Source organism: Lolium perenne, chromosome 7 (genome assembly GCF_019359855.2).
Source record: "Lolium perenne isolate Kyuss_39 chromosome 7, Kyuss_2.0, whole genome shotgun sequence".
Taxonomy (NCBI): Eukaryota; Viridiplantae; Streptophyta; class Magnoliopsida; order Poales; family Poaceae; genus Lolium; species Lolium perenne.
Window position 1 is genome coordinate 290,099,277 of NC_067250.2, and position 23,362 is coordinate 290,122,638.

The following is a 23,362-nucleotide window of genomic DNA, read 5'->3' on the forward strand; positions in this document are numbered from 1 at the left end:
GTCAGTTCAAACTTGTGACCAAGTCTGTTAGCGAACCTCTGACCAGCCCGGGAAGAATAGCCATAGCAGACGGTTCCGATCGAGACGGTGAGTTTCTGTCATATACGCCTGCATGGCACGTACGACACCGCGCAGGTATGTGCCTGCTTCTAGATTCCATGTGAACATTTGAACAGATTATTTGACTACCAATGTTACTGAGCAATCATAGAGAAAAGGAAAATTCAAGGTTAGACCCAAGTACAAAATAGAGAATTGTCCATGAAACGTCATAATGACTGTTCGCACAAAGGAAAATTATACGGCATGATGATGTATTTCTCAAACACACACAAAAGTGAAGTTGTTTCAATTCCCTCGTCGTAGAGCCAAAATCTGCTAACTAGAGGTCTCAACATAATAAATAATGATTATAGTAAGGCCCCGAAATTCCAGAACGAACTAACAGTAGCTAGCCAGTAGCATCATTGAGGTCTTCTTATTTGAGAACAGTTCTAAATAGTGTCCGGTCAAAATGAAGCGCAGAGTTTCAGCTGCTCTTGTGCTCTCGGATTTCCTTAACGATGCCTTGAGCAAGGGTATCCTCATCATAGTTCTTCCCAAAGAATTTAACAAACTCCATTTTCGGGTTCATCAAGTACCTGAAAGTATACAAACATAAAGTCAGTATCTGGCCTTACCAAGCTCCAAGCTAATTGCTACTTCAAGGTAAACATATTGTTGGAGGTAACAACGCTTTATTTGTATTTCATCAAGGCAGCTGTGACTACTTCATATACTAATTTTATGGTAAACACGTAGCAGTATGCATTCACTAGTACTACAAATGATTATAGACTTCTGAATTTTTATGTTCAAAACTCTCATGGCAGTTGGCTACAAAAGAAGAACATGAAGAGCCACTCACTAATGGAGACAGCGACAGAATCCACAGGTGTAGCTGGGCAGCTCATAGGAATCAGTCATCAGAACATAGTACAATAGATGCACCCAACAAATATTGCCTGCTTGACCCGTTTAGCTAGGGCCCATTAATTAATGCCAGCTCGCCTTGTTACTAAGGAACAGGCATAATAGTTTATCAAAAAAAAGGAATAGGCATAATAGCATATTGTATGCCAGACCAAGTCCACTCGAACACAGCATGTTGGTAAATCAGGTGTTTTAGCTCAATAATTGGCACAGACAAAAATAGACTAATTGTTTCCTCTAAGGTTTTCTGCTTTTGCATACAACAAAATTATATTTCTATTTCTGTTGACTAGTTAGTGCCTAGCAATTGCAAACCAGAGATAACATCAAAATCACAGGTAGGAAACAAAGTAATCAAAAAAATAAGAAAAAAGTTTACATACATAACAATGGAATGGTCAACAAGGTAGTCAGAACCCTCCTCTTCTGTCTTCATATAGTAAACTCGGTAAGCACGAGCAACCTTCCTTATCTCCTCAGAGGTACCAGTTAGACCTATTAGATCTTCATGAAATTCTGGCAAACAGACAAGTGGCAGTGTTAGGCATCATAACTGAACAATACAAAGTGATCCTGCAATCTCACAAAGTCACGATATGACAAAGTATGTTTCAGAAAACCTAAAAGATGATACACAAATTCTAATGCATGCAGCAAAATAATAAACTAATTATTGTAGCACAATGAGCCATTACCCAAGACAGAACTTACATACCTTTGACATAATCATGGACTTGCTCGACAGTGTCTCTTTCAGGATCAACAGAGATGAAGACTGGCACAATTTCTAGTTTTTCCTTTTCCTCTGAACAAATTAAAGCAAAACTTTATGATGATATCACTGGAAAGCATCTAAAAATTGAATAAGAGCAATGATTATGTCTCTTAGTCTGGTTCTCTTTCATTCTCTCTCTTTTTTTTTTTTTGCAATCTTAACTGTAGCAAAACGAACTTTTATCTTGAAACTTCCCTATGGCTTAATATGGGTAGCACGGGAGCTAATTACAAATTCACACATAGCTAAAACAAACAACATAAGAGGATCCTTATAGAAACGTCCTAATGCAGTTCTAGAAATATATTTAAAGGCTCTAAGAATGTATTTCCACAATACAGGATAATAAGTCGGTACTATCCAATATTTCATAGTTCGGATGTTTTGTCTAATCAAATTTATTTGATTGAGCTTCAGTATAGAAACAGCCAATTCTTTTTTTTTTTTTTGAACACAGGAGGGGTCGAGACCCCGGTGGAGCTTTCATTCCATAGCACGTGGCAGGTACAAAAGTTACAAAAAGGCCATATGTCGTCTATTGCCCTAGGAAACCTAAGATTTGAAGATAAGGCCTTCTTTTTTACAGAAAACACCCCAGCAAGAAAATTAAAAAAGCAATCAAGGACAGGGGCTTCACCGCCACCAGACGCCGGCGAGCTCAAGGCGTTTCCGCCGAGCTCCAGGAGCAGCTTGCTCGAGAACTCCCGACCGACGACGAGATCCCGTCGTTGGCTACCTCCATAAGGCCGGGGACGAACCACTTGGCCTTGTGGAGGCGTCGAGCCCCGACGGCGGATCGAGAGGGCCTCCGAACTGGAGGTTGACTTTGGGCCACCTTCTTGGCCAGAGATCATGGCGGCATGAGTGGTCACCATGTGTTGCGCTCAAGGGGGAGGATACGCTCCAGGACACCAGTTCTTGGATCCGCTAGCCTCGCCAAGGAACTCCTCTTCATCTCTCCACGGTGGCTCAAGCAAAAGAGGACCGCAGCGATGCCAGCCGCATCAAAGAAGAAGCAGACAAGCTTTATTGGGGAGGACGCAGGGGCGCCACCGCCACCCATCTCCGGCTCCGTCCATCGGAGCTCCATGGGAAGCAGCACCACCTCTTGCAGCCCTGGGAAGCAGCTTCGACTTCCCGGCGACCAAATCCTCAACGGCATCTCACCAAACTCCACATGGGAACAAACTAAACCTAGACTCGATCTGACCCTAGACCTAAGAATATGTACTCCGGCGCCTCTCCTCAGCCTTCTCCGGCTGGCTATTCCGGCAGAGAAGGCCTTGGATTGGCCCGGTGAGAGGTGGAGGACTCTCAAGGTACTGTAGCGCCTTGAGAGGAAGAAGGGGGGAGAATGACCACACGCTTCTTTCAGAAACAGCCAATTCAATTCAGTACTCTGACAAACACCCGTATTATGTAAGATACAACTGGTACACACAATCCTACCCAACATAAGACCATTAGCTACAGGATAATAAGCCGGTAAGATATAACTGGTACGCAACAAATGAATGTATTATGAGCGTGCAATAGCTTCATATAAGGACAGTTTGGCATGTTATCGGTGAGACAGTGACAAACTGATAACTGAACTACTTCATTACCCAACATCAGACCATTAGCTTCATGAAAAGCAGCTAAGTATGTTTAATGCTTAACTCGGCATATAACACTCCAAGCCAAAGCAAGATTAAATTGACTTACTGATCTTATTCAAAGCAGCAGACATCTTCTGGAGTTCATCTGGACAAATGTCAGGGCAATGTGTGAACCCAAAATATAGCAGCGTCCATTTACCCAAGAAGTCCTTTTCAGTGACAGGTTTCCCATCATGATTTAGAAGACTGAATGGACCACCAATAGCAGCAGTGCCTACTGTCTGTGCTGGCTTTACAGAATTTGTTTTGTTCTTCAACTCTGAGAAACCAGGGGACAAGATCATCTAGAATGCTAGATCCAACAATAAAATACAAGTTTAAAGAACAAATTGCTCTGCACATGGATGTCACAAGTACGTAAAGACATGGGTGGCATTGGCCCCATCAGGTTTGATAAATCAATTGTCTTTCTCAATAAGGGAAGGATCATGTCAAAATGCGCAATCAAAATAGCAAATCATACCAACATAAAGCACCTCAGGCATAACCACATAAATGAACTATTATATTTGATTTGTGTCACTCTTCATATTAACATGATAGAGTAGGAGCTAGAAATGTCGAGACCCAGATAAAAGAGAACAGACAGTCAGAAATAACATCAGATATATGGCACTGAAAGTATATTGGATTTGTCAGTTCATCTATTGGTGCTTTACTTAAAGAAGCAAAAGAAAATATTATTTTGCATATTCACATGATAGAGTAGCAGCTAGAAATACGTGTTATCAGGTAAAGAAGTATTGACAGTCAGAATTAACATCAGAATTGATTAATCTCTAGATATAACACTGAAAAAGATTGCTTATGTGTTCAGTTTTTTTTTCAATTTACTAAAATAAGAAAATGCCACTCCATTTTTATGGCTGCGTAGTTCGTCTCGGACTTAGCTACCCTAAGCTGGATACATATATATATATGTTATCCAAAGATATGAAGCATCTATAAGTTCAACTATCTTTCTGAGTTGGTATGGCCTGAACAGCATGAGAGTTTCTCTTACAAGTACTGATATCACTAGCAAAAGTTGGAAGACGATCGCGAGCCACACATGCGGAAGATCCACACAACATAAAACTACACTAACTCACCATAGTAATCTACCTTCGATTTGACGCTTCTTTTCCTTGTCGTAGTAGACTATGATTCCTCCTCCGGTCACGAGAAGCAGAAGAAAGCTCAGCCACGACACGGGCTGCAAACAAGGAGCAGAATCATGTCAGAATTACTCTTCAACTGACTAAGCACACAGTTTTCTAGTATCGCAGAAGGCAGAAATGGCACATTTTCTGGCACTCATATTCAGAAGACCACTACTCGTAAATGCAGATGTTCTAGTAGTTCCAATTGAGAATAGGTATCACGATGCAAGGCACAGGCATGTAGAAAAATAGAGGGGATCTCAAACAGCTTGCTTACTCCTCCCCGGACAGACTTCCCCTTGTCCTGCTCCGACTTCCCATCCTGCCCGCCGCCACCGGAACCCTGTGCCACCGCCGCAGCCTCCGCAGGCTTGGAACCTCCCTGCACCGCGCCGGAAGACGCAGCCGCAGCCGCCTCGGACTTGGAACCTCCCTGCGCCGCGCCGGCAGCCGCGTCGGTCGAGAAGAACCCCACCGGCGCTCCCCCGGATCTCCAGCCTCCCATGGCGGCGAGCTGCCGCGCGAATAAGACACACAGCGCCGCCGCGTTAGCGACAGAGGAAAGGAGCAGATTTGGGGCGAGCGGGATGGGGTTCGTGCTGACCTGAGGGCGACGGAGCGGCGGAGCGCGAGGGGCGGAAGTGTGCAGCGCGCGGCCGAGCAGCTGGAGCGCTTGCCTTCTCATCATCGTCGCCGCCGTCGTCGTCGGTGCGCAGGCGAGTACTTGTTTCGCCGTGCGAGTGGGCGGCGGCGGGAAGTGCGGGAGGAGGAGGCGGCGCCGCCGGGGCTGGAGCAACTTCCTTACTTGTTTCGCAAGTGAGGCGTCTTTTCGGGCCTTTTAGGCCGAAGCCCGTTAGATAGTTTGGTGAGAGGTTTTACAAGGCCACAAACTCTATTGGGCCTCAGTCTTAGTAGTAAGTTACAATGGGCTTTGAGGATGTGAGCCCTTTCCCATCTCTATCTCTATCTCTATCTCTACTATATAAAAGGAGGAACTGGTTCTGTTTCCTTCGGTCAAATGTTTCGTCCTACATATTTCATCTGCCCATTTTGCCCTCCCACCGCGCCATCAAATATGGAAAAATAAAATCAAGACGCAAAATCACCGCACCATAAATGTTGTCCATCAATCAGAGTATGAATTACAGCGATACATGCAAAATCCAAAAATGGGTTAGTGATTACAGGGATTACAAACCATAATTTCAGGGATGGCACACCATCACCGCACCATCAGGCAACATGAATTTCAGGCAACATCACCGCACCATAATTTGAGGGCATCAGAAAGGAAATTAAATTACAAGATCTGGGCATGGAAGCATGGATTTGGGCATCGGATCCCAAGATCTGGGCATGGAGGCTCGGATTGAACCTCCTCACTTGTTCTTCCTCAGTTCCTCATCTTCATGCCTCCGTGATCTGCCGCATCAGTCGAGACATGGCCGGACGTGCGGCGGCGATGGGGATCATTCTGGTCGATCAGGTTTTTTTTCTTTACCTACGTCCAATGGCGGCTTTGCCGAATCCGGTGGCGCGGTAGGTCTCGGACATCAGCGCCTCTCCCGGAGCAACAACGAGCTTCCCGAGCTTTTGTTGCCTGCCGAACGCCACCACACTGCGATCTCGTACCATCTATCCAACGAGCGGACGCGCTGCTGATGCCACCGGAGAGGGTGCCGGTGTCCTCCTGCTGCACGGCCATGGAGCCACGATGGACACGCCCAGCATGAAGAACTAATCGGTAAATCCAATCCTCTAACTCCTTTCGTATGCTATGGTTGCTATACAGATTACCATCTGACATATGACTTCAGGACAACTACCTTAAGGATGAACTGTCAGTACAACCAAACTAAGGTGCTAATCAGACCATTTTACTCAGTGCGACTCATTGTAATTTTCAGAATAAAACTGTTGAAATCTAGAACTGCTCTTACAAATTTCCCCAGTTGTAAGTTGTTAATTCCCTAATAACAGTTCATAATCGAGCCAACCGACATTAGCAACGACTAATTTAGCCAGCAATATGTTTGTGCATCACGATATGCAAGACATGATCAATCGAAAAATATAATCCATGATGTTCGTGATAATTTATAGGCATGAGTACAATTAATAATTTTCTCCATAGATGTCCATGATAATTTATAGGCATGAGTACAATTAATAATTCTCGCTGCAATGTTGTTAAACCTAATGAAATTCAAGTCTATTTTCTTGTACTCCTCAAATATGTTCAGTACATGCTGGCTTCAGTTTTGTTGTATGGAACTTTTGAGTTTTGCGGGAGTAATATATTGCCTAACAGTACAATTAATAATTCTCTCCATAGATGAGTATGGATTTTGTACACACAGGTATGGGTAAGGAAGTAATCTGTACCGTCCAGAATCAGTTTGCTTTGAGATCCGGAGAAGAGTAGGGAAAGAGGAATTCATGTGCGTGCACTTATTCCATCCGTGGGTCGCTGCTTTCCCCCTGCTTTTACTCCGATCGACACGGAGATTCTATCCCGGAGCTGACAAGAGAGAGCGACTGTCGCGGTCGTCTCCCCTCAACACTATTCACTCCAGATCATGTTGCCTCCGCGGTCGCCATTGCCCACCTCCCTCTCAAAAATTCCTCACTCCAAAATCCCCCACTCCAGATCCTCTGTCGCCGCCGCCGGTGTGCCTGCTCCGTCGACTTCCCTCTCCGCTTCGCGCGCCCCTTCTTCTGGCCAGGAGCGGCTGATCCGCGGGCGTGGCTGCTCTGTCCCACGGCATGTCGCCACCCATCGTTGCCGTCGGGGCTGCCGGCCTTGCGCCTCTTGCAGGTAATGTGTGGCGGGTCAAGTCCAGGAAGAATACCCTCCCATTCCTTATTCACAGATGATTTCTACCCTCTACGTAGCCTCCCTGGTCCCTCCCGCCGACGAGCCAGTATCCTTTGAACAGTTTGTGGCCGAGCATGGGGTTGAAGATGAGAAGGAGGAGGCCTCCTGCTTCGCCGGGCCACAAGAAGGCATCAGCGGCGTTGACGGACGAGGCGACCAAGGACTAGGTAGCAGCATCGAAGACGGTGGCGAACAAGAAAGGGGCAGCGACATCGACGACCACTGCGCCGAAGAGTTGGGGAGCGTCGACAGTGGCTTCGGCAGCGACGTCCTCCAAGAAGGGGCCGCGGTGTCGATGACGCTGGTGTCGGGTACAAGAAAAGGTAATGAGGCTTTGAAGAACAAGATGCAGGCTTGGAAGAAGATGCTTAGTTCATTTTATTTTCGACCACGTATTGTAATGCCCGCTGCTCCGCCCGAAACGATTGACTTGAATGTCTGAATGTTGCCATTTGTTTGTTGAATTATTCTGATGAACTTAAATGTCAAAGCTTTAGCAGTTCCCTGTCAATTTTGTTTGTTCGGTGCCTCATTTTCTGTTATGATGCTCGTTACTGTCCAGAAATGGTGGTTGTAACCAAATTGTTCCGCGGTGTTTCAGATTGCCTGAGCAACTGCTTCTCGATCGTGTGCCATTTTTCCCTGTCTTGCTGATGCCTAGTGTTGTTAATCTGTTTTAGATCCGCCAAGGGGACTCAGGCTATGATGCGGACGATGAGGACATCATTGGATACGATGGCCACGGCAACTCTGGGCAAGCAGCTGCTGTCGTCGAAGTGGAGAATGCAGAGGACCTGCTGGTTGCACCCAGTGAGGTGAGTTTTATATTTACATGGATTCCAAAATTGAGAATTGTTGATACACAATCTTGATTTGAGAGCACTAAACAATGCAATGTGCTGCTGGCCACGCCGTCGGTGAGGAGCAAGTGGCGGAGAACATGTTCACCGGCGTCGTTGACTTTGCAGCCGTGATGGTTGCGCTCGAAGACGGCGACTCGTCTTCAGACGCTGGGTACCAGACCACAGACGAGCACGAAGATGGCGACGACGAGGTGCTCGACCCGCGTCGTGATTTCGGCAGCGATGGCGTCCGGAACCTTATGCAGCGACGGGTCCGGGCATACCGGGTTCAGTTAGCATTTTATTCTGACAGTTGGGGAGAGGTGTTTTCTGTTGGTCGCCAGAGGGCAATTAGTCATCGGTTTCAGCTAGCTGGGGTTTAGTCTGAAATGTTTGTGTTGTAACCTTTTTTGCCCGACGACTCCTATCAAGAAAGCTGGACCTTATACCAATCAGTAGCAATTGTAATTTAGTTGCTAGTCACTGATGGTGATTATCGATGAAAACTCAGAATTATGGCGGAACGAACTATCATCCTTATTAAGCTGATCAAAGTCACTATAACGAGCCTAGTAGAAAGACGATCTGATGTGCTGTGCTCTTTTTGAAACTTTGAAATCTCCCGCTCTCACTGTCGTGCGTGGAGAGCGCTGTGTGTTTCCATCATTCGCGGGCGCGTGCATACTGGTGTTGTCGCTGGGCTGTGAAACTGTGCAGTCGTGGCGGCGTGGAAAAATCGTTGGAGGTCGCCATGCTTTGTCCCGCCTGATGGCTGAAGGAGATGGACAAAAAAAAAGAAGAGAAGACAGTGAAGTGGAGGTGATGGACGAGAGAAGGATATGCAGAAATACACTTCCCGGCAATCCCGTGTGCTTGCTTCGATGTCCAGGGAATCTCAGGCACTCTGACTTCCTTTATGCCGTGTCTCACGGGGTGCTGCCACTGCTGTAATGCAAAGACTGGTGCACAAGCGCAATCCTCTTCCATTTCTTTTCTCCGGATCTCAAAGCAACTGCCCACTCTGAACGGTAACGATTGCTTCCTCACCCATACTTGTGTGTACAAAGTTATTTGCTCTCCATAGATGTCCATGATAATTTATAGGCATGAGTACAATTAATAATTCTCGCTGCAATGTTGTTAAACCTGATGAAATTCAAGTCTATTCTCTTGTACTCCTCAAATATGTTCAGTACATGCTGGCTTCAGTTTTGTTGTATGGAACTTTTGAGTTTTGCGGGAATAATATATTGCCTGACAGAATTTATTTTTCAAATATGTGCTTTTGTGGTACTATAAAAGAACACAAATTTCACTATAGGATAAGTTATTGATATTTTAATTTTCTTCTCTTCACGGCATGATGGTGCTTACAAATATGGCAGTTGGGACGAATGAAGCAGTTATTGCTGGATTGCAAGGTACTGCTGCCTTCTCTTCTTAAATAAAGTAATATTGAGATAATGCATGATTTTTATTGTTCAATGAATGTCTGTTTAGCTATAGCTTCAGTTTTTCAACTAGAGGAATGGTATAGTTTTGTTGCTGGTTGTTTTTTTTCTCGCAAAAACGCAAAAGCATTGTGTTTCGATGCATTGATAGAAAAGAAGGTTATATGTACAAGTCCGCGAGAGGAGAACCACCCCCCACCTTACAACTCGACCCAAGAAAAGAAAGCTAATCTAGAGGAGTAGTTGGCAGACACCCTGGGCTCCCGCGTCCGCCCATGCTGGTTGTTTTCAATTTGGAGTAGTTAAGAAGCATTCAATGATGAAGATTGTTGTTCTGGGAAGCTTCATACTCTACTTGGATTTTTAATTTCAATATTATTCCTGGGGATATCTCAGTAGTCATCGGTTTGGAATCTCGGTTAACAACCCCTGGTTTTGCTTACTCCATTGACAATCTTAGCACTTATCGATAAATGGTCTTGATCATGCTGCTGCATGCCTTCAACTCAATAAATATGTATCTGATTTCATTGGGCATGCTTATGTGTCTAATTATGTGTATAATCTAGATTTATTTTGTGACTAAATGTTATTGTTTCTAATAATGCACATTTCCTTGTTTTGTTGATTTACTTGTACCAAAAACAGTTAGTTGTGAAGTCAAAATAATGAAGCATTACAGGGTTTCATTGGCGGAATTGATGTTTCATTGCTCTGTGAATTAGACTCTTTGAACAATTACTTAGGAAGGATCATCCATACTTCTCTTGATCTAAATCTGCACATGCTCTTGTTCTTCCGGTAAAGACATATATTGTGACATTCATATTGTGACATTCAATTGCCGTGAAAGGGGCGCCGTGGAGGTTCTTCGGTCTATGCTACTTGAGGTGCTTTTATAGAACCTTTTCTCCCTATGTAGAAATGTAGATTGATTTCTTACTATGCCACGTTATCAAAGATCTAATAGTCAATCAAGTGAGTAGCTGAATATCAAGTCAAGTTCTACTGAGCTAATTTAATTGAATGTATACTCCTCACAAGGCGAATCGTTGGCACACTCACAATAATGTATAGAGAAGTACCTTTTATGTTGCAAATTAGTTTCTCTAATCTTGAGATATATTTGACTTCTAAGTGTTCCCTTCAACAATATGTCTGCAGATTGCTCGGGCATGGCTCCATGGGTTTTCTGAACACGGGATATCCATTGTGCTTCTTTAATGATGTCAGAGCGAGTCTGCCTATTTTGAGTGTGGCCAAATGATGTGCTTCTTTAATGATGTCAGAGATCGACTCTATTGAACCATAAGCATATTCAGGATTGTGGCGGATGGAGTATGTGGACCAGGACTTGGTCACGAGATCCAACCCAGAGTCGTACTACCCCGACAAACCAACAACACGGTATGCAGCATTAGCGTTCCCATCTCCAATTTTTCGTTTCTTATTTCATGGTGTTGGCCTTTTCGGCAATGCACTTCGAGTGCTCGATGAATTGCAGACCTCTAAAGACTGCAATACTGCTAGAAGGAATTGCCTCGGGGCTTATCAACCTGTGTGTTAGACGAATTTGTAATAACATGATGTAGGGAAAGTTGTTCTTGTTATTGACACACTTACACAATCAAAGTGCCGCTAATTGTGTTATGCCAATATGGCTAATATGGTGGAAGATCGATAGATAAGAGACATGATGGGTTGAAATGGGTAAAAATGACAGAAAGAACACATGTTGGTCCTCCAAGGTTTACTAACAAGTAGGATAAAAATGCCATGTTTAGAATGGGATATCCAAAAACTAAGTCAAAATGATATCACCCTTCTTCATATTTTATTTTCCCGTGGCAACGCACGGGCATTTTAACTAGTCGAACAAAAAAAAAGATATGCATATGAAATGTCACACTATATGAGAAGAAAGGGGAGAGGGAAATATGTGTATTTGGCGGTTTAAGCTCGACAGAGTAAACACGTGACAGGGTTGAATGGTCTTTGTTGGAGGGCATCTTGAGAAAGATGGGTTTCGATGAGAGTTTTGTTCAGCTCATTATGGAGTGTGTCACAACTGGTTCATACCATTTCGGGTGAATGAAGATCTCACACATGTCATGCATCCAGGAAGAGGGCTAAGACAGCGGACCATATATCCCATTATATCTTTTTCTTTTGTGTGTTTAAGGTTTCTCGGCACTACTAAATAAGGCGGAAAACGATGGGCTTATACGTGGTATAAAACTTGCAGCGATGGCTCCCATCATAAACCATCTTCTTTGCGGATGATTCTTTGTTCGTGTAAGAAGACAATGTTCAGGGTGTGGAGATCATCAAGTATATTCTTCAAATCTATGAGGAAGACTCCGGGAAAATGATTAACAGAGAAAAGTCATCGGTCATGCTTAGTAAAAATGCAACAAGAAATACAAAGAATTTGTTGATGCAATGTTTGGAGCTAGGATCGTAAGTGACCGAGGGGAAGAATCGTGTGTTGCCTATGTATGTGGGAAGATCAAAAACTCAATGTTTCGCTTACATAAAGGATAAGATTTGGAGGAGAATCCAAGGTTGGGAAGAAAAACTGACATCAATGGCGTCAAATGAGATCCCCATCAAGGCCGTGGCTCAAGTGATTCCTACATATGATATGGCTTGCTTTGCTCTTACCAAGTCTCTATGTGATGATATTGGACAGCCAGTGTGTCGATTTTGCTTGTCTCAATGATGAAACGAAGAAGATGCATTGGGTTGGTTGGGAGAAGATGAAACTATCAAAGGAGGAAGGAGGGTTGGGCTTTCATGAACTTAACTTGTTCATTCTAGCTATGGTTGCGCGCCAAAGTTGTCGTCTGCTTCAAGCCCCAGATTCATTATGTGCTCTTGTTGTGTGAAACATATTTTCAGAACATATTTTCCTAACGATAACCTCATTGCAGCTAAGCCGATTGCTGGCATAAGCTATGTATGGAGGAGTATTTTACTCGAAGGCCAACAACATATAGGGGGGATAATTGCGAGCTTTCCATGGTGGTTGAGCTAATTGATGTTAATACATGTACATGGAAGAGTGGAATAGTGATCTCATCGAGCAACATCTTTTGCATGTAGACATCCCTGTCATTCTGAGCATCACTAATTGAAGATATACGTTTAAAGCTCCTCTTTTGTCGTTATGATATAGAAGTGCTAGAAGAAATCTTGGAACTTGCACTTGATGATCTACTTTTCTGGTAGCTTTTCTTTGGACCTGGTGGAAGGAAACAGGGATAACCATGGTGAGCAACGTAAATCTATTGATCAGTTTCAGTTTGCTGGTAAGACAACATGTTCAAGAATGGAAAGACCACCTCAATAAACATACTAAGTCAAGTATACCGATCTGTAGAAAATGGACGGACCATCGCCAGATTTTGTCAAGATAAATGTGGATGCTTCTTTCCATGAATCCACAAAGTCTAGAGGCTAGGGTGCTATTTGTCGAGATAGTTCATCCAATATCGAATAGCTCCCTCGTTGGAGGGGCGGGGGTGTATTAAAATTTTGAGTGAGTTTTGATTGAGTCGAAGTTGAGCCGTAAATTTGACTTAATTGTACTCAGCTTGTAACGATTTCGAGTCGATCTCGAGCTAAAAATGACAGGAAATTTTCTCACAATCGAATGCAATTTTTAACTAGTAAGACAACATTGTATCAAAACATTACAAAATTTTATTTTTCAATCAAAACCAAAATAATAAAATATCTCCAATCAAACTTTGGCCAAAAGACCTATGATATTCTATTTATAGGGCAGGAACCCTTAATGCCTAAAATTACCCACCTAATTAACCGTTAGAATTTGTCACGCATAAAAGGAAGGAAAATATCCTGTTCATACCTTGTAAAGGTAACAAATTATCCTATTATTTATTTTTAGCACATTTTAAATTTATCAGTAGATATAATTATATATTCTTTCGAGCTAATGAGTTGAAATCAAGCTAGCTAGTGGTAGCTCAATGAGACTTATACTAACTCATTATATTTTTCGAGTCAATTTTTTTTTTTTTGCGAATCAGTCAATCTTAAATCAAGCTTAAAACGAGTTTATCTCGAGCCGCTTGATAATCTGGAGCTTTTCCTGCCGCCCTAGCCACCGATAGAGATCACACGCACACGGCCATGGATCCCAGACCAGGCAGGGAGCAGCCGAGCAGGAGACGCGGCGGTTTCCTCTCGCCGGCGATCGATCGAGTGCTTGAAAAAATACAATCCTGCGTGTGCCGTGCGACAAGGGCATCCGCCACGCGTTCCTTAGATCTGCCGCAGATTAGTGATTTTGTGGCGGTCGCCGCGCGAAAAGATATTCCGTACTTCCGTAGTAAGGATCCAGGGGTGCTTGAGCAGAGGAACGCTCCTTTCCAAGTTGCAACCAGCAACCGAAGCAATCAAGCGGCTCCTCTTCCAGCCGCAGTCACCGATCGAAGCGGCTTTTTTTTTTTATAATATCTCAATCCCTTCCGGGTTACAATCAAAGTCTTCTATCCCCTTTTCGATATTTTCCATCGTATTGATAAATTTTCGATATTTAAACCAGAGTTTCCATCGGTAGCAGGAACCTATAGCAGTTAACATATTTCTGGCCTGGCGGCAACCGCGATACCTTTTGATAGGAGACCAGCAGCTCTCTTCGCAGGCGACCTGCTGCCCGATCGGCCTCGGAAAATCCTCCCTCGGCATGTTGGTGAGTTGGTCCTCCTGTTCCCTTTTCCCTCCTAGCCCTCTTCCAACATTACTGCAAAAAAAATCAAAGAATAATAAAAAGTAGGAACCATTATCAGAATTCATTGTAAAAAATTGACCTTTTTGGTCGGGAAGTAACAAAATCGTGCATTCCTCTTGGAAAGTATAAAATTTCAAGTCGCGCTTAAAGTATAAAACTCAAAATTGCATCCTTTCATGGGTATGTACAAACATTGTAGAATCAAAACTGTGTCTTTCTGTGGGAAAGTATATAAAGGTTCTATAATCAAAGTTGTGCCTTTCCGTGGAAAAGCATAATTTTTTAACCTTTGTCTGTGGAAAATATTTGAATTAGAGACGTAAGAAATCAACTCTGATTTGTTTCCATATCAACTGTAGGACAATGAAGTTGACATGCTCAGCAAGTTGCCTGATGATGTTTTGCTCAACATTGTGGAGCGGCTTGATATCACTGAAGTAGCACGAACCGCCATCCTCTCCAGACGTTGGAAGCAGATCCCTGCTATGCTCTCAAAAATTATCTTGACGGTTTGTTCTTTTGTGCCCAAAGATGGAAGGGGAAAATTAACCTCAGATGATATAGCTCGGGCCAATACCACCATGCTGAAAGCAACGAAGAGCATACTGGAAAGCAGGACTGGAAGTCTATACACCATTGACCAAATGTCCATGCGATTCTATTTGGGAGATGACTCCATCTTCTTTGCCCAGACTGTTGCCAACACCCTAGCAACACAAAAGGTTGCTTCTGTTGAGTTTACGATCTTTACGGAATTGGGTAAACACTGTACCTCTGATGACGCGCTCACTTATGGGAAGAAGTTCATGTCACTCTTTGATTCGTGTCCAAACACATTTGGTGGTCTTACACACCTCCATCTGCAGAATTTGAGGTTAGGCGAATCATACTTCCCCAAAATTTTTGGCATATGCAAGCAACTGGAGTTCCTCCACCTCTGGCGGTGTGACACGGGGCATCTGTCTTTGCTGGAAGTGCAGCACCCGCAAATCCGTGAACTAGTGATTTCCTCTAGCAGTCTTCAGAGGGTTGATCTGAAGTGGGTACCAAAGCTCACAGTAGTCAAATTTCATCAGTTTCAATCTCCAGATGACCCCTTCACTTTGGGTTATGTCCCACTGCTCCATACTGTGAGCATCATTAATACTGGTCTTTCTTGGCACAAGATGCTCAAGCTGAGTGAGTTGCTCCGTAAAACCGCCATAAGAAATCTGGATTTGAACTTCAGATCAGAAAAGGTTAGTGAAGGTCCTCAGTGGTGCCAGAATGATGTGTGTAGTCATTGTTTTTGGTTAAAATAATTCTGAATTATCCCCCTTGCAGATTTGGGTCAAACCTGAAGGCCGAAAGCAATTGTTGCCTGTGTTCCATAAACTAAGTCTTGTGAATTTGTTTGACATTTCTGAAGAATGCGACCTGTCTTGGACAATGTTCATACTCGAAGGTGCACCCGTTCTTAAAAAACTATGCATCATGGTAAAATCTTGTACTGATTATTCATTTCTCATATTTATTGCATCTCATGTTGAATATGCAAAGCAAATTATCTCCTTTTCAAGTTTAAACTTTCGGTGACTAGTTAGGAGTTTTTGATATTGTTGAATGCAGGTGCGGGATCATTTATGTGAAATGATAAAGGGGAAGCGGAGGTACATGTATGCATATAGCGAGGAGAAGGACAAAGGACTAGAGTGGGAACCATCTGCCCCTGATTTCAAGCACCATAATCTGGCTGAGCTCAGGATCTATGGGTTTCAGGCAGAAGAAAAATTCGTGAGGTATGCCAGAAATGTTATGGAGGCAGCAGTGAACCTGGAGGCCGTATACCTGCATGAGAATCCAGGGTGTGAGAAGTGCAAGCCTTGTCTTCCAAATGAGTGGACGCTGATGGAGACGTTGTTGATTAGAGACAAAATCAACAAGGGGATCTGCTCAAATGTTGGGATTCACTTCCCGAGTCGAGGGCGAGAATATTAGTATACAAAATAACGCTCTCGCGCTGCAAAGCATGTATTGATTAGTTGTCGCCGATGAACCTTTTCAGTTATGTTTATTTTTAGATGGTAGTGAGTTGTAACATTTCTGTCGAGTATTTTGGCGTTGTTTGTTTTCGTTGTGAAATGGATTGTATCACTGCCGACATAGCGTGTTAGCCAAAAGAACATTTCCAGGATCATTATTTTAACCAGACGTCCACCCAAAAATCTGGAAACCAGATTTTGGCAGAGGACAGGGGTACCAGTACCACATTCAAACCACATTTTGTTACCATATATTCGAGCTGAAGCAGTGGCGCAGGCAGCTCCTGATGGTATAACACCTACAGGGATTGGGTTAAAACGTTCTTTGATGCAATATTAGATTGGACTGGAAAAATGTGGGTTGCAACGGGAAAAAAGAGAACAACATGGGAGCATTATTGGGTGATTAATTAAATTTCGTACTAGTTGTGAAATATATGCCAGTGGAAATGGCCCTCTCTCATGGTCACTTTTGTTAAACAAACCCCAAATCTCCAGAAAAAAACTTGCGGACTCACCAACTCGAACCTCACCTACCCGTGTCTAACCTCTCAATTGCCTCCCTCCTGATTCAGTATTACCCGACCCGCTTCCCACCCCTGAGGATTTGTCGTGCCACACTCCACTGGATCAAAGCATGTTGCTGCAATGCCGCCTTCCACGTATCTCGTCCGCAGTAAAATTAAAGAAAATTTCCAATTACGTGGATTTCCTATTTATTAGAGAGTTTTTTATTTAAAAATATTTGAGCAGAAAACAAGGAAGCATAAACATATACATACATTTATTGGATGCGGCTACGCGGCGCTATAGCACCGGTTAGTCTACAGGAATGCTCCCATGCGTGAACAAAATCTTTTCCAAAAAAAAAGTGGCGAAGAGATGAAAGTGACAATGACAAGAAATAGAAATTAGGAACATACAACCATCCCATTATTTGCGCGAGCTATTTTTTAGATCATTTGCGCGGACTATTTTTTACATCCAAATTATCGGGAGACCCTACTAATTACATTTCTAGATGTGGAAAACTAAAATAATTACATCCAAATTGGGGAATTTACTATTTGTTACATCCAAAATTCTCGCCACTGTGTCATGGGAGATGAAATGAAGTGTTTTTCTTTGAGAGGAGACACTCTGATGATAAGTGTTTTATTCTATATCGTTGGCGGCGAGGAAGATGAAGAAGAAGACTGCCTCGAGTCTACAATAATTTCCCAGACATCCAACCTTGCCGACGAAGAAGAAGACCATCTCTTGGCTGTCCTACCGCCTGCCAATTCCTTTATTGGCGTGCCACTTGCCACTGGATTGTCTAACTCCAACATTGTCAAGGATCTGGTAAGATTCGTGTCTGGCGGATGGCGTTCGGCACTCTCGAGGGTGGCGGTTGCGTTGGCTGCTGCAGTTATGTCTGGCGTCTTGCAGTTGGGTGTGAGGATGACGGCAGGCGGCAGCGTTTGTCTTCTTTGACTGAGTCTGGAGATGATGACGGTGTTGGGATCTAGTGACCATGGGGAAGATCCCCGGCCGACGTGCCACAAAGTCTCGGGCTCGTCCTTTGCGACGACCCAGTTCATCGGCTCAAAAAGCATCATTGAATGCGATGGTGCTCTCCCAGATCTAGGTGTGGTGGTTGTTCGCCTCTTTTTCCAGCGCTACCATGGTGGCAGTGGAGGAAGATGGACGATGTTTCGGCGAGGCACATGTTTCTCCAAGGGTGAACTTGTAGTTTTACTTCTTGTGAGTTTTCTTGTGCAAAGTTGCTTGATGCAAATGTTTGTCTTGTGTGGTGACCATATGTGTAATCTCTGTAAGATTGTCTAATAAAATATATGGTTACATCAAAAAAACATTATCAAGGATATTATGGTATGTTTTTTTAACCTTTTTCATGCTTTCCTCCGTGCTTTGTGATGGCCTATTTACTATATTTATCTATATTTGTTTTGCATAAATGGCGGCATCTATAGAAATTCCTGAAGAAGATATTTGACTCCATGTCACCAATATGTGATCAATGCTTCGATCCATGGCGCCATGGCGCCTGCGTGATTCAATTCAGTTCACAATTCTATCTTAACTATACATTTTTGTAACCGTCGCCAGAATGATGCCACAGAGTAGCGGAACGTCACTCCCATATTTTCTGAACAGTGGCATGGAGTGTTAACGCCACTGGAACATCCCCTAGTGGTGGTGTGCCGCACCATGCCGGAAGTAGTAGGTGTACTGGTGGCGTAGCCGCACCATGCCGGAAGTAATAGGTGGCATTGCGACGCAACACCAGCAATATTGAATAACAGTGGCGCCAATTTGGTGGCCAACCAACGCCACCAAAGACCTATTCTCTACTAATCTTGGCATGAGTCGACGTGTGTAGAGATATGCATATATAATTGCATAGTGGAGCATACAGTTTTCCTTCATATAAATTCAATGATCTGATATGGTAATATCTTCAAATCAAATTTAAATTGGCGACACAGTTCATCATCTGAGATGAGTTCATACTCACTCTGATTTATTTTAATTGGCTCGAGTTTAATATAAAATTATCGTATAATCTATTACTTGCCTGGGCACTCGTGTGTCTTACGCGGTGCTCACGTCTCTCGCGCGTTGGATCCCCATCAGGCAGCCTGAACTCGGCGACGCTTCCGTCCAAAAACAAAAATAGAAGAACGGTATTTTTCTCTTCTCTTTTTCGACGACTGGTCGTAGTCGAGCTCATCCCCATTCCCCTCTCCTCTCTCGCCCATATCGACGCCCCGCTCGATCTCCACCGGCGATTCCGTCTCGTCGGCGGCAAGTTGCTGGTGGGAAACATCGAAAGGGTTCTGCTGGTCGGTTGGGGTAGTGGGGTGGACCATCGACGGCGCGGGCGACCGGATTGACGCGGCAACCGGATCGACGCTACCGACGTGGGGCCAGACGGGGTGAGATGGGTCCTTCGCCGCCGCCGCCACCGCCGCGCGATTCCACGCGTCCGAGGGGGCGGCGCGGGTAGCAGGAGTCGCTGAAGGAGACTCGGCGGCGCGACCTGGCGAATCGACGCAGCGGAAGCTGGTAAACGTGCTCGGAGGTGTCGGTCTCAGAGTTTCGGCGGCGTGGTTTTGGTAAGTGCTACAATCTCTCTTGTTTTCTGCTGTTGTTGCTTCAGGCTGTCGTTTTTTATCGATGCGCGTTGGATTTTACATCCAATTTTGTCCACGGTAGTGGACTACTGTAGAATGCACGGTGCCACTCTGGGCACGGTGGTGCAGCGGTGCTGGTCTAGGAGGCATGGTGGTGCTGGTACAGTAGTATAGGTGGTGCTCGTATAGTAGCCCTGGTGGTTCAGGTCATCTGTCAACGGAGACACAGTTGCCATAGGATCTAGCAATTTTTGCAAGCGAATCAGCGGCCTTGTTGCAGTCACGACGAGTCTGCCTGAAGGATGAGCATATGCTTTTTGGCTGCTTCATAGATAGAGAACCATTTGGATATGTTGGCATCAGACGAGCGCGGAGCTTTCGCACCCCAGCACAGTCCATCACCAGCAAGACCTGGCCTGGGAAGTGATTGGAGGCAAGGCGAATGCCACAAAGAGCATCAGTGGCTTGGCTTCCTCCGTACCCCTGCAGTTATGGAAGTAGTAGCAGGCCGCCAATGCCACCGAACAATCGGACCGGCTAGCTTCTATCAGTAGTTCGGATTTTTGTATGACCATAGGATGTATTTTTAGACACTAATACATCCTGCATATACTAGTATAATCCTTTACTAGGAGGTTGTATTTTTTAGGCAATTAATACCTTCTGCATATAGGATTCTAGTATAATGCTTTACTAGTAGGATGTATTTTTTGCCACTTAGTTTAATACTTTTTACTAACAGGATGTATTTTTTAGGTAATTAATACATCTGCATATAGGATACTAGTATAATGCTTTACTAATAGGATGTATTTTTCGCCACTTAGTTTAATGCTTTTTACTAACAGGATGTATTTTTTAGGCAGTTAATACATCTGCATAAAGGATTCAAGTATAATGCTTTACTAAAAGGATGTATTTTTTCAGTAATTATATACAGAGTGTTTTGTCCCTTTCATGCAATTGTTTAGGATGTACTATAGAATAGTGTCAATAAATACATTCTGGTGTGATTTTCTATTAGCAAGAATAATAGGATGCATTTTTTATATACATGTAGGTTTTTGATTGTTTTTATGAACTGGCACAAACATTGACCAATGTTGGTCCCTGCATTCACTGTATCTTGATGCCCCTGTCCTGTTAGGATCCTCAACATTGTTCTGATCATCGCCCTGATCATCATGTTCCGGTGCTGTTGTATTTAGATCATGAAACCAGAAATCCATATCTGCAAACATATAGAAATAGTTATATTTTTTTATAATTTGGCTAGCAGAACATTTGAAGAAGGTTTGCCGTGCTTTTGTTTCCTACCATGCTTCTTTCACCCATTCTGCAATTACTTCAAGCAGAAAATTAGCAGAAAGTACATTATATTGTCTTCAAGTCTGCACTTTTTTACATCCTATCATGTTGTTTTTTCGTTTTATTTTGTTTCAACCAATAAATAAATAGCTACTAAATTTATTGCATGGTTATTTTTTCTTGCAGATGATGAAGATTGATTTGAGAAATTTTTTGGCTACCTATTCTAGCTTCCTGGAAGAGAAATTTTACATGCTGTCCTTGCTTTCAGGTTCCTGACAATGCAGTTTGCCACTAGTTTTTGTTCATCTAGTTTGAGGTGTGGTCTCACGAACTACTAAAACTTGGTGCCTTTTGGTGTTGGATTGTAGACCACTTCGTACCAGTATATCCTTTTCTCTTATAGTAGTTGGAGTTAAGTTTTATACATCCATGACAGAATCTGTGGGGTAGCTGATACCGATGCATCAGTCGGCGAGAGTCTAACTTCCTGGATGTTTATGTAAAAATACGGATCTGGAGTTGCATGAATTTGGCTGTAACTTTTCATACCTGTTTGCACTAGATTCGGTGGTTGTAGATCCTGGCGCACCTCTCCCTTTTGAGCCATGGAGCTTCAAGCCGTCAGCGGATGAAGAAGATGTAGCAGGTAGAGTTTCCTCTCTTTTTGGTTTCTGAGAGGCTTTTTATATTTTTACATCAGGATTAGCCGCTGGCGGACCTGGTCTTCTCACGCGGGGACACGCGCCTTCCAGGATGCTTTCTTTTTTCAGTTACCTGTCGCTGTCTAGTTTTGGTCCAATTTCTATTTTAGGAAAAATCCTGGTTCAGACAAGGGGGGCACTGTGTAACGCAAACTGGTAACCGCGCACCACGTAGCAGCGTCCTAAAATTATATCAAATCTGAGTCAATTAAAAGGGATAGAAGGGAGTAATTATTTTCAACACAATAAGTTCATGATTACATCATAAATCTGAGCAATGCTAACACACACACAAACAAAAAAACAACGAAAATTGTAGCGGCTATGTGTATAAAGTCTTTGGTGTTGCCGCCGGCACTGCTAGCCCTGACCACGTTTGGCTCGACCTCGCCGTGACTCTCCTCCTCCGCCGCCTCCTCCCCTTCCTTCTTCCCCTCATCTGTGTCTGGAGACGGCAGAGGAAGCACGAAACCCTCGAACTGGACGACGACCACGTCGGCGTCGGCGTTGGTGTCTGCCTCAGATTCGCCTTCCTCCCGCGCCACGTAAAAGCAGAACTCCTTGTCCAGCACCAGCGGGGCGAGCAGCTCCACGTCCGTCACCTCCGACGACAGTTCCGCGAGAATGATGTTCCGCGTGCGTGTCTCGACGCAGGCTGCGATGGCGCCCTGGCCGTTGGCGCTCTCCGGGTCGACGAGGAAGACGTCGGTGACCCAGATGGCATGGTTGTCCCCCGGGTTCAGCGTAATCTCCTCACCAATATCGAGCTGCAAGGCCCAGTGGCCTTCTGTCAACAGCTCCTCATCCATGGCCATGGCGAAGCTCGACCGATCGCTCGAGTTGCAGTTGCACTGTACTCTGACGAGGTATCTCGACGTCTTCTCTCGTCCTGCACGGTAGCTCGTGAACCTGAGCTCGCGCCTTCTGTGCTTATATTGACTGGGGATCCTTGCCGATACAGATCAATACTCATGGCAAGAGATAATTTCCAGAACCAAACGGACTCAAATCTTCCTTTACAGATACACCGATTAGTACGTATTCGACTCGGAGCAGCCATCGATAGATCGAGCCCCTACCAGGTTTAGGGTTTATAGTATGGAAATATCGAGCAATCAATATATTGGATCGCGCTAAACATGGTTGGATTTCATCAGTTTACATCTCTTTACACTGTAGTACCAGGTAAGTTGGACTTGTCCAAGATAAACTAGAACGACTATGGACCGGGCCGAACCTCCCAGTAACTGATTCGCTTGTTCAAATTACGAAAAATAGGAATAGATTTTTTTTGCAGTACCTCAAAGTACGTGACATGAATGAGATGTTCAAGAATCAGTTTTCATTTTGTAAGGGCTAAAGTCACTATTTTTGGCCTTTAATTTGGCCCCATATTGTGGGGTGGATCTCGAAAGATAGGAAATATCCAAGCAGTACCTACTACTTTAATCGAATACAGCTCTCCACATAATTCTACATAGATCTATGAGATCGAGTATGTAATTGTGTTTACTCACTTTAAATTGAGTATCCATTTCCCTTCTTTTTTCGCTAGGATTGGAAATGCTATATTTTCCATATCCATACGATCTAGTCCTTAAGTTTCTAAAATAGTGTAATGGAAAAAAGAAGAGCATCGAATCATTGCTATTTGACTCAGACAAATTCTAAAAAACGTCAAGGTATTTCAAATTGTTTGTTGACATGGA

The 23,362-nt window shown here is 43.9% G+C and overlaps 3 protein-coding genes and 1 long non-coding RNA gene across 4 annotated transcripts; 3 read left to right on the forward strand and 1 right to left on the reverse strand.

Moving 5' to 3' along the window:
• Positions 1 to 241: 241 nt before the first annotated feature.
• LOC127326630 (protein SCO1 homolog 1, mitochondrial) lies at positions 242 to 5,368 on the reverse strand. The gene is made up of 7 exons (XM_051353433.2): positions 5,155 to 5,368; positions 4,828 to 5,064; positions 4,513 to 4,603; positions 3,455 to 3,667; positions 1,688 to 1,777; positions 1,356 to 1,488; positions 242 to 641 (listed from the first exon to the last, which is right to left on the reverse strand). Exons 1-7 carry the CDS (start codon positions 5,236 to 5,238, stop codon positions 530 to 532), a joined length of 960 nt encoding a protein of 319 aa, XP_051209393.1. The 5' UTR covers positions 5,239 to 5,368; the 3' UTR covers positions 242 to 529.
• A 1,769-nt stretch (positions 5,369 to 7,137) lies between these two features.
• LOC127326654 (uncharacterized) lies at positions 7,138 to 8,786 on the forward strand. The gene is made up of 2 exons (XM_051353454.2): positions 7,138 to 7,368; positions 7,446 to 8,786. The coding sequence occupies exons 1-2, from the start codon at positions 7,317 to 7,319 to the stop codon at positions 7,868 to 7,870; spliced, it is 477 nt and encodes a 158-aa protein (XP_051209414.1). The 5' UTR covers positions 7,138 to 7,316; the 3' UTR covers positions 7,871 to 8,786.
• Positions 8,787 to 13,822: 5,036 nt separating this feature from the next.
• Positions 13,823 to 16,622, forward strand: LOC127326629 (uncharacterized). Its single transcript, XM_051353432.2, has 4 exons — positions 13,823 to 14,441; positions 14,840 to 15,718; positions 15,804 to 15,956; positions 16,089 to 16,622. The coding sequence occupies exons 1-4, from the start codon at positions 14,436 to 14,438 to the stop codon at positions 16,455 to 16,457; spliced, it is 1,407 nt and encodes a 468-aa protein (XP_051209392.1). The 5' UTR covers positions 13,823 to 14,435; the 3' UTR covers positions 16,458 to 16,622.
• Positions 16,623 to 19,222: 2,600 nt separating this feature from the next.
• On the forward strand, positions 19,223 to 21,500 carry LOC127326653 (uncharacterized). The gene is made up of 2 exons (XR_007868034.1): positions 19,223 to 19,623; positions 21,136 to 21,500. It is a non-coding gene; the product is annotated as an uncharacterized lncRNA (long non-coding RNA).
• The last annotated feature ends 1,862 nt before the right edge of the window (positions 21,501 to 23,362 follow it).

What these genes read in the sequence shown, in the direction of transcription:
- LOC127326630 (XM_051353433.2), bottom strand. Translation starts at nt 5,238, where the DNA reads ATGATGAGAAGGCAAGCGCTCCAGCTGCTCGGCCGCGCGCTGCACACT. An exon ending in GGAAGTCTGTCCGGGGAGGA is followed by an intron (nt 4,604 to 4,827) that starts GTAAGCAAGCTG and finishes CCTTGTTTGCAG; the next exon opens with CCCGTGTCGTGGCTGAGCTT. An exon ending in AAAGAAGCGTCAAATCGAAG is followed by an intron (nt 3,668 to 4,512) that starts GTAGATTACTAT and finishes CTGGTTTCTCAG; the next exon opens with AGTTGAAGAACAAAACAAAT.
- LOC127326654 (XM_051353454.2), top strand. Translation starts at nt 7,317, where the DNA reads ATGTCGCCACCCATCGTTGCCGTCGGGGCTGCCGGCCTTGCGCCTCTT. An exon ending in CGGCCTTGCGCCTCTTGCAG is followed by an intron (nt 7,369 to 7,445) that starts GTAATGTGTGGC and finishes CCCTCTACGTAG; the next exon opens with CCTCCCTGGTCCCTCCCGCC.
- LOC127326629 (XM_051353432.2), top strand. An exon ending in TGAACTTCAGATCAGAAAAG is followed by an intron (nt 15,719 to 15,803) that starts GTTAGTGAAGGT and finishes TCCCCCTTGCAG; the next exon opens with ATTTGGGTCAAACCTGAAGG. An exon ending in TTAAAAAACTATGCATCATG is followed by an intron (nt 15,957 to 16,088) that starts GTAAAATCTTGT and finishes TGTTGAATGCAG; the next exon opens with GTGCGGGATCATTTATGTGA.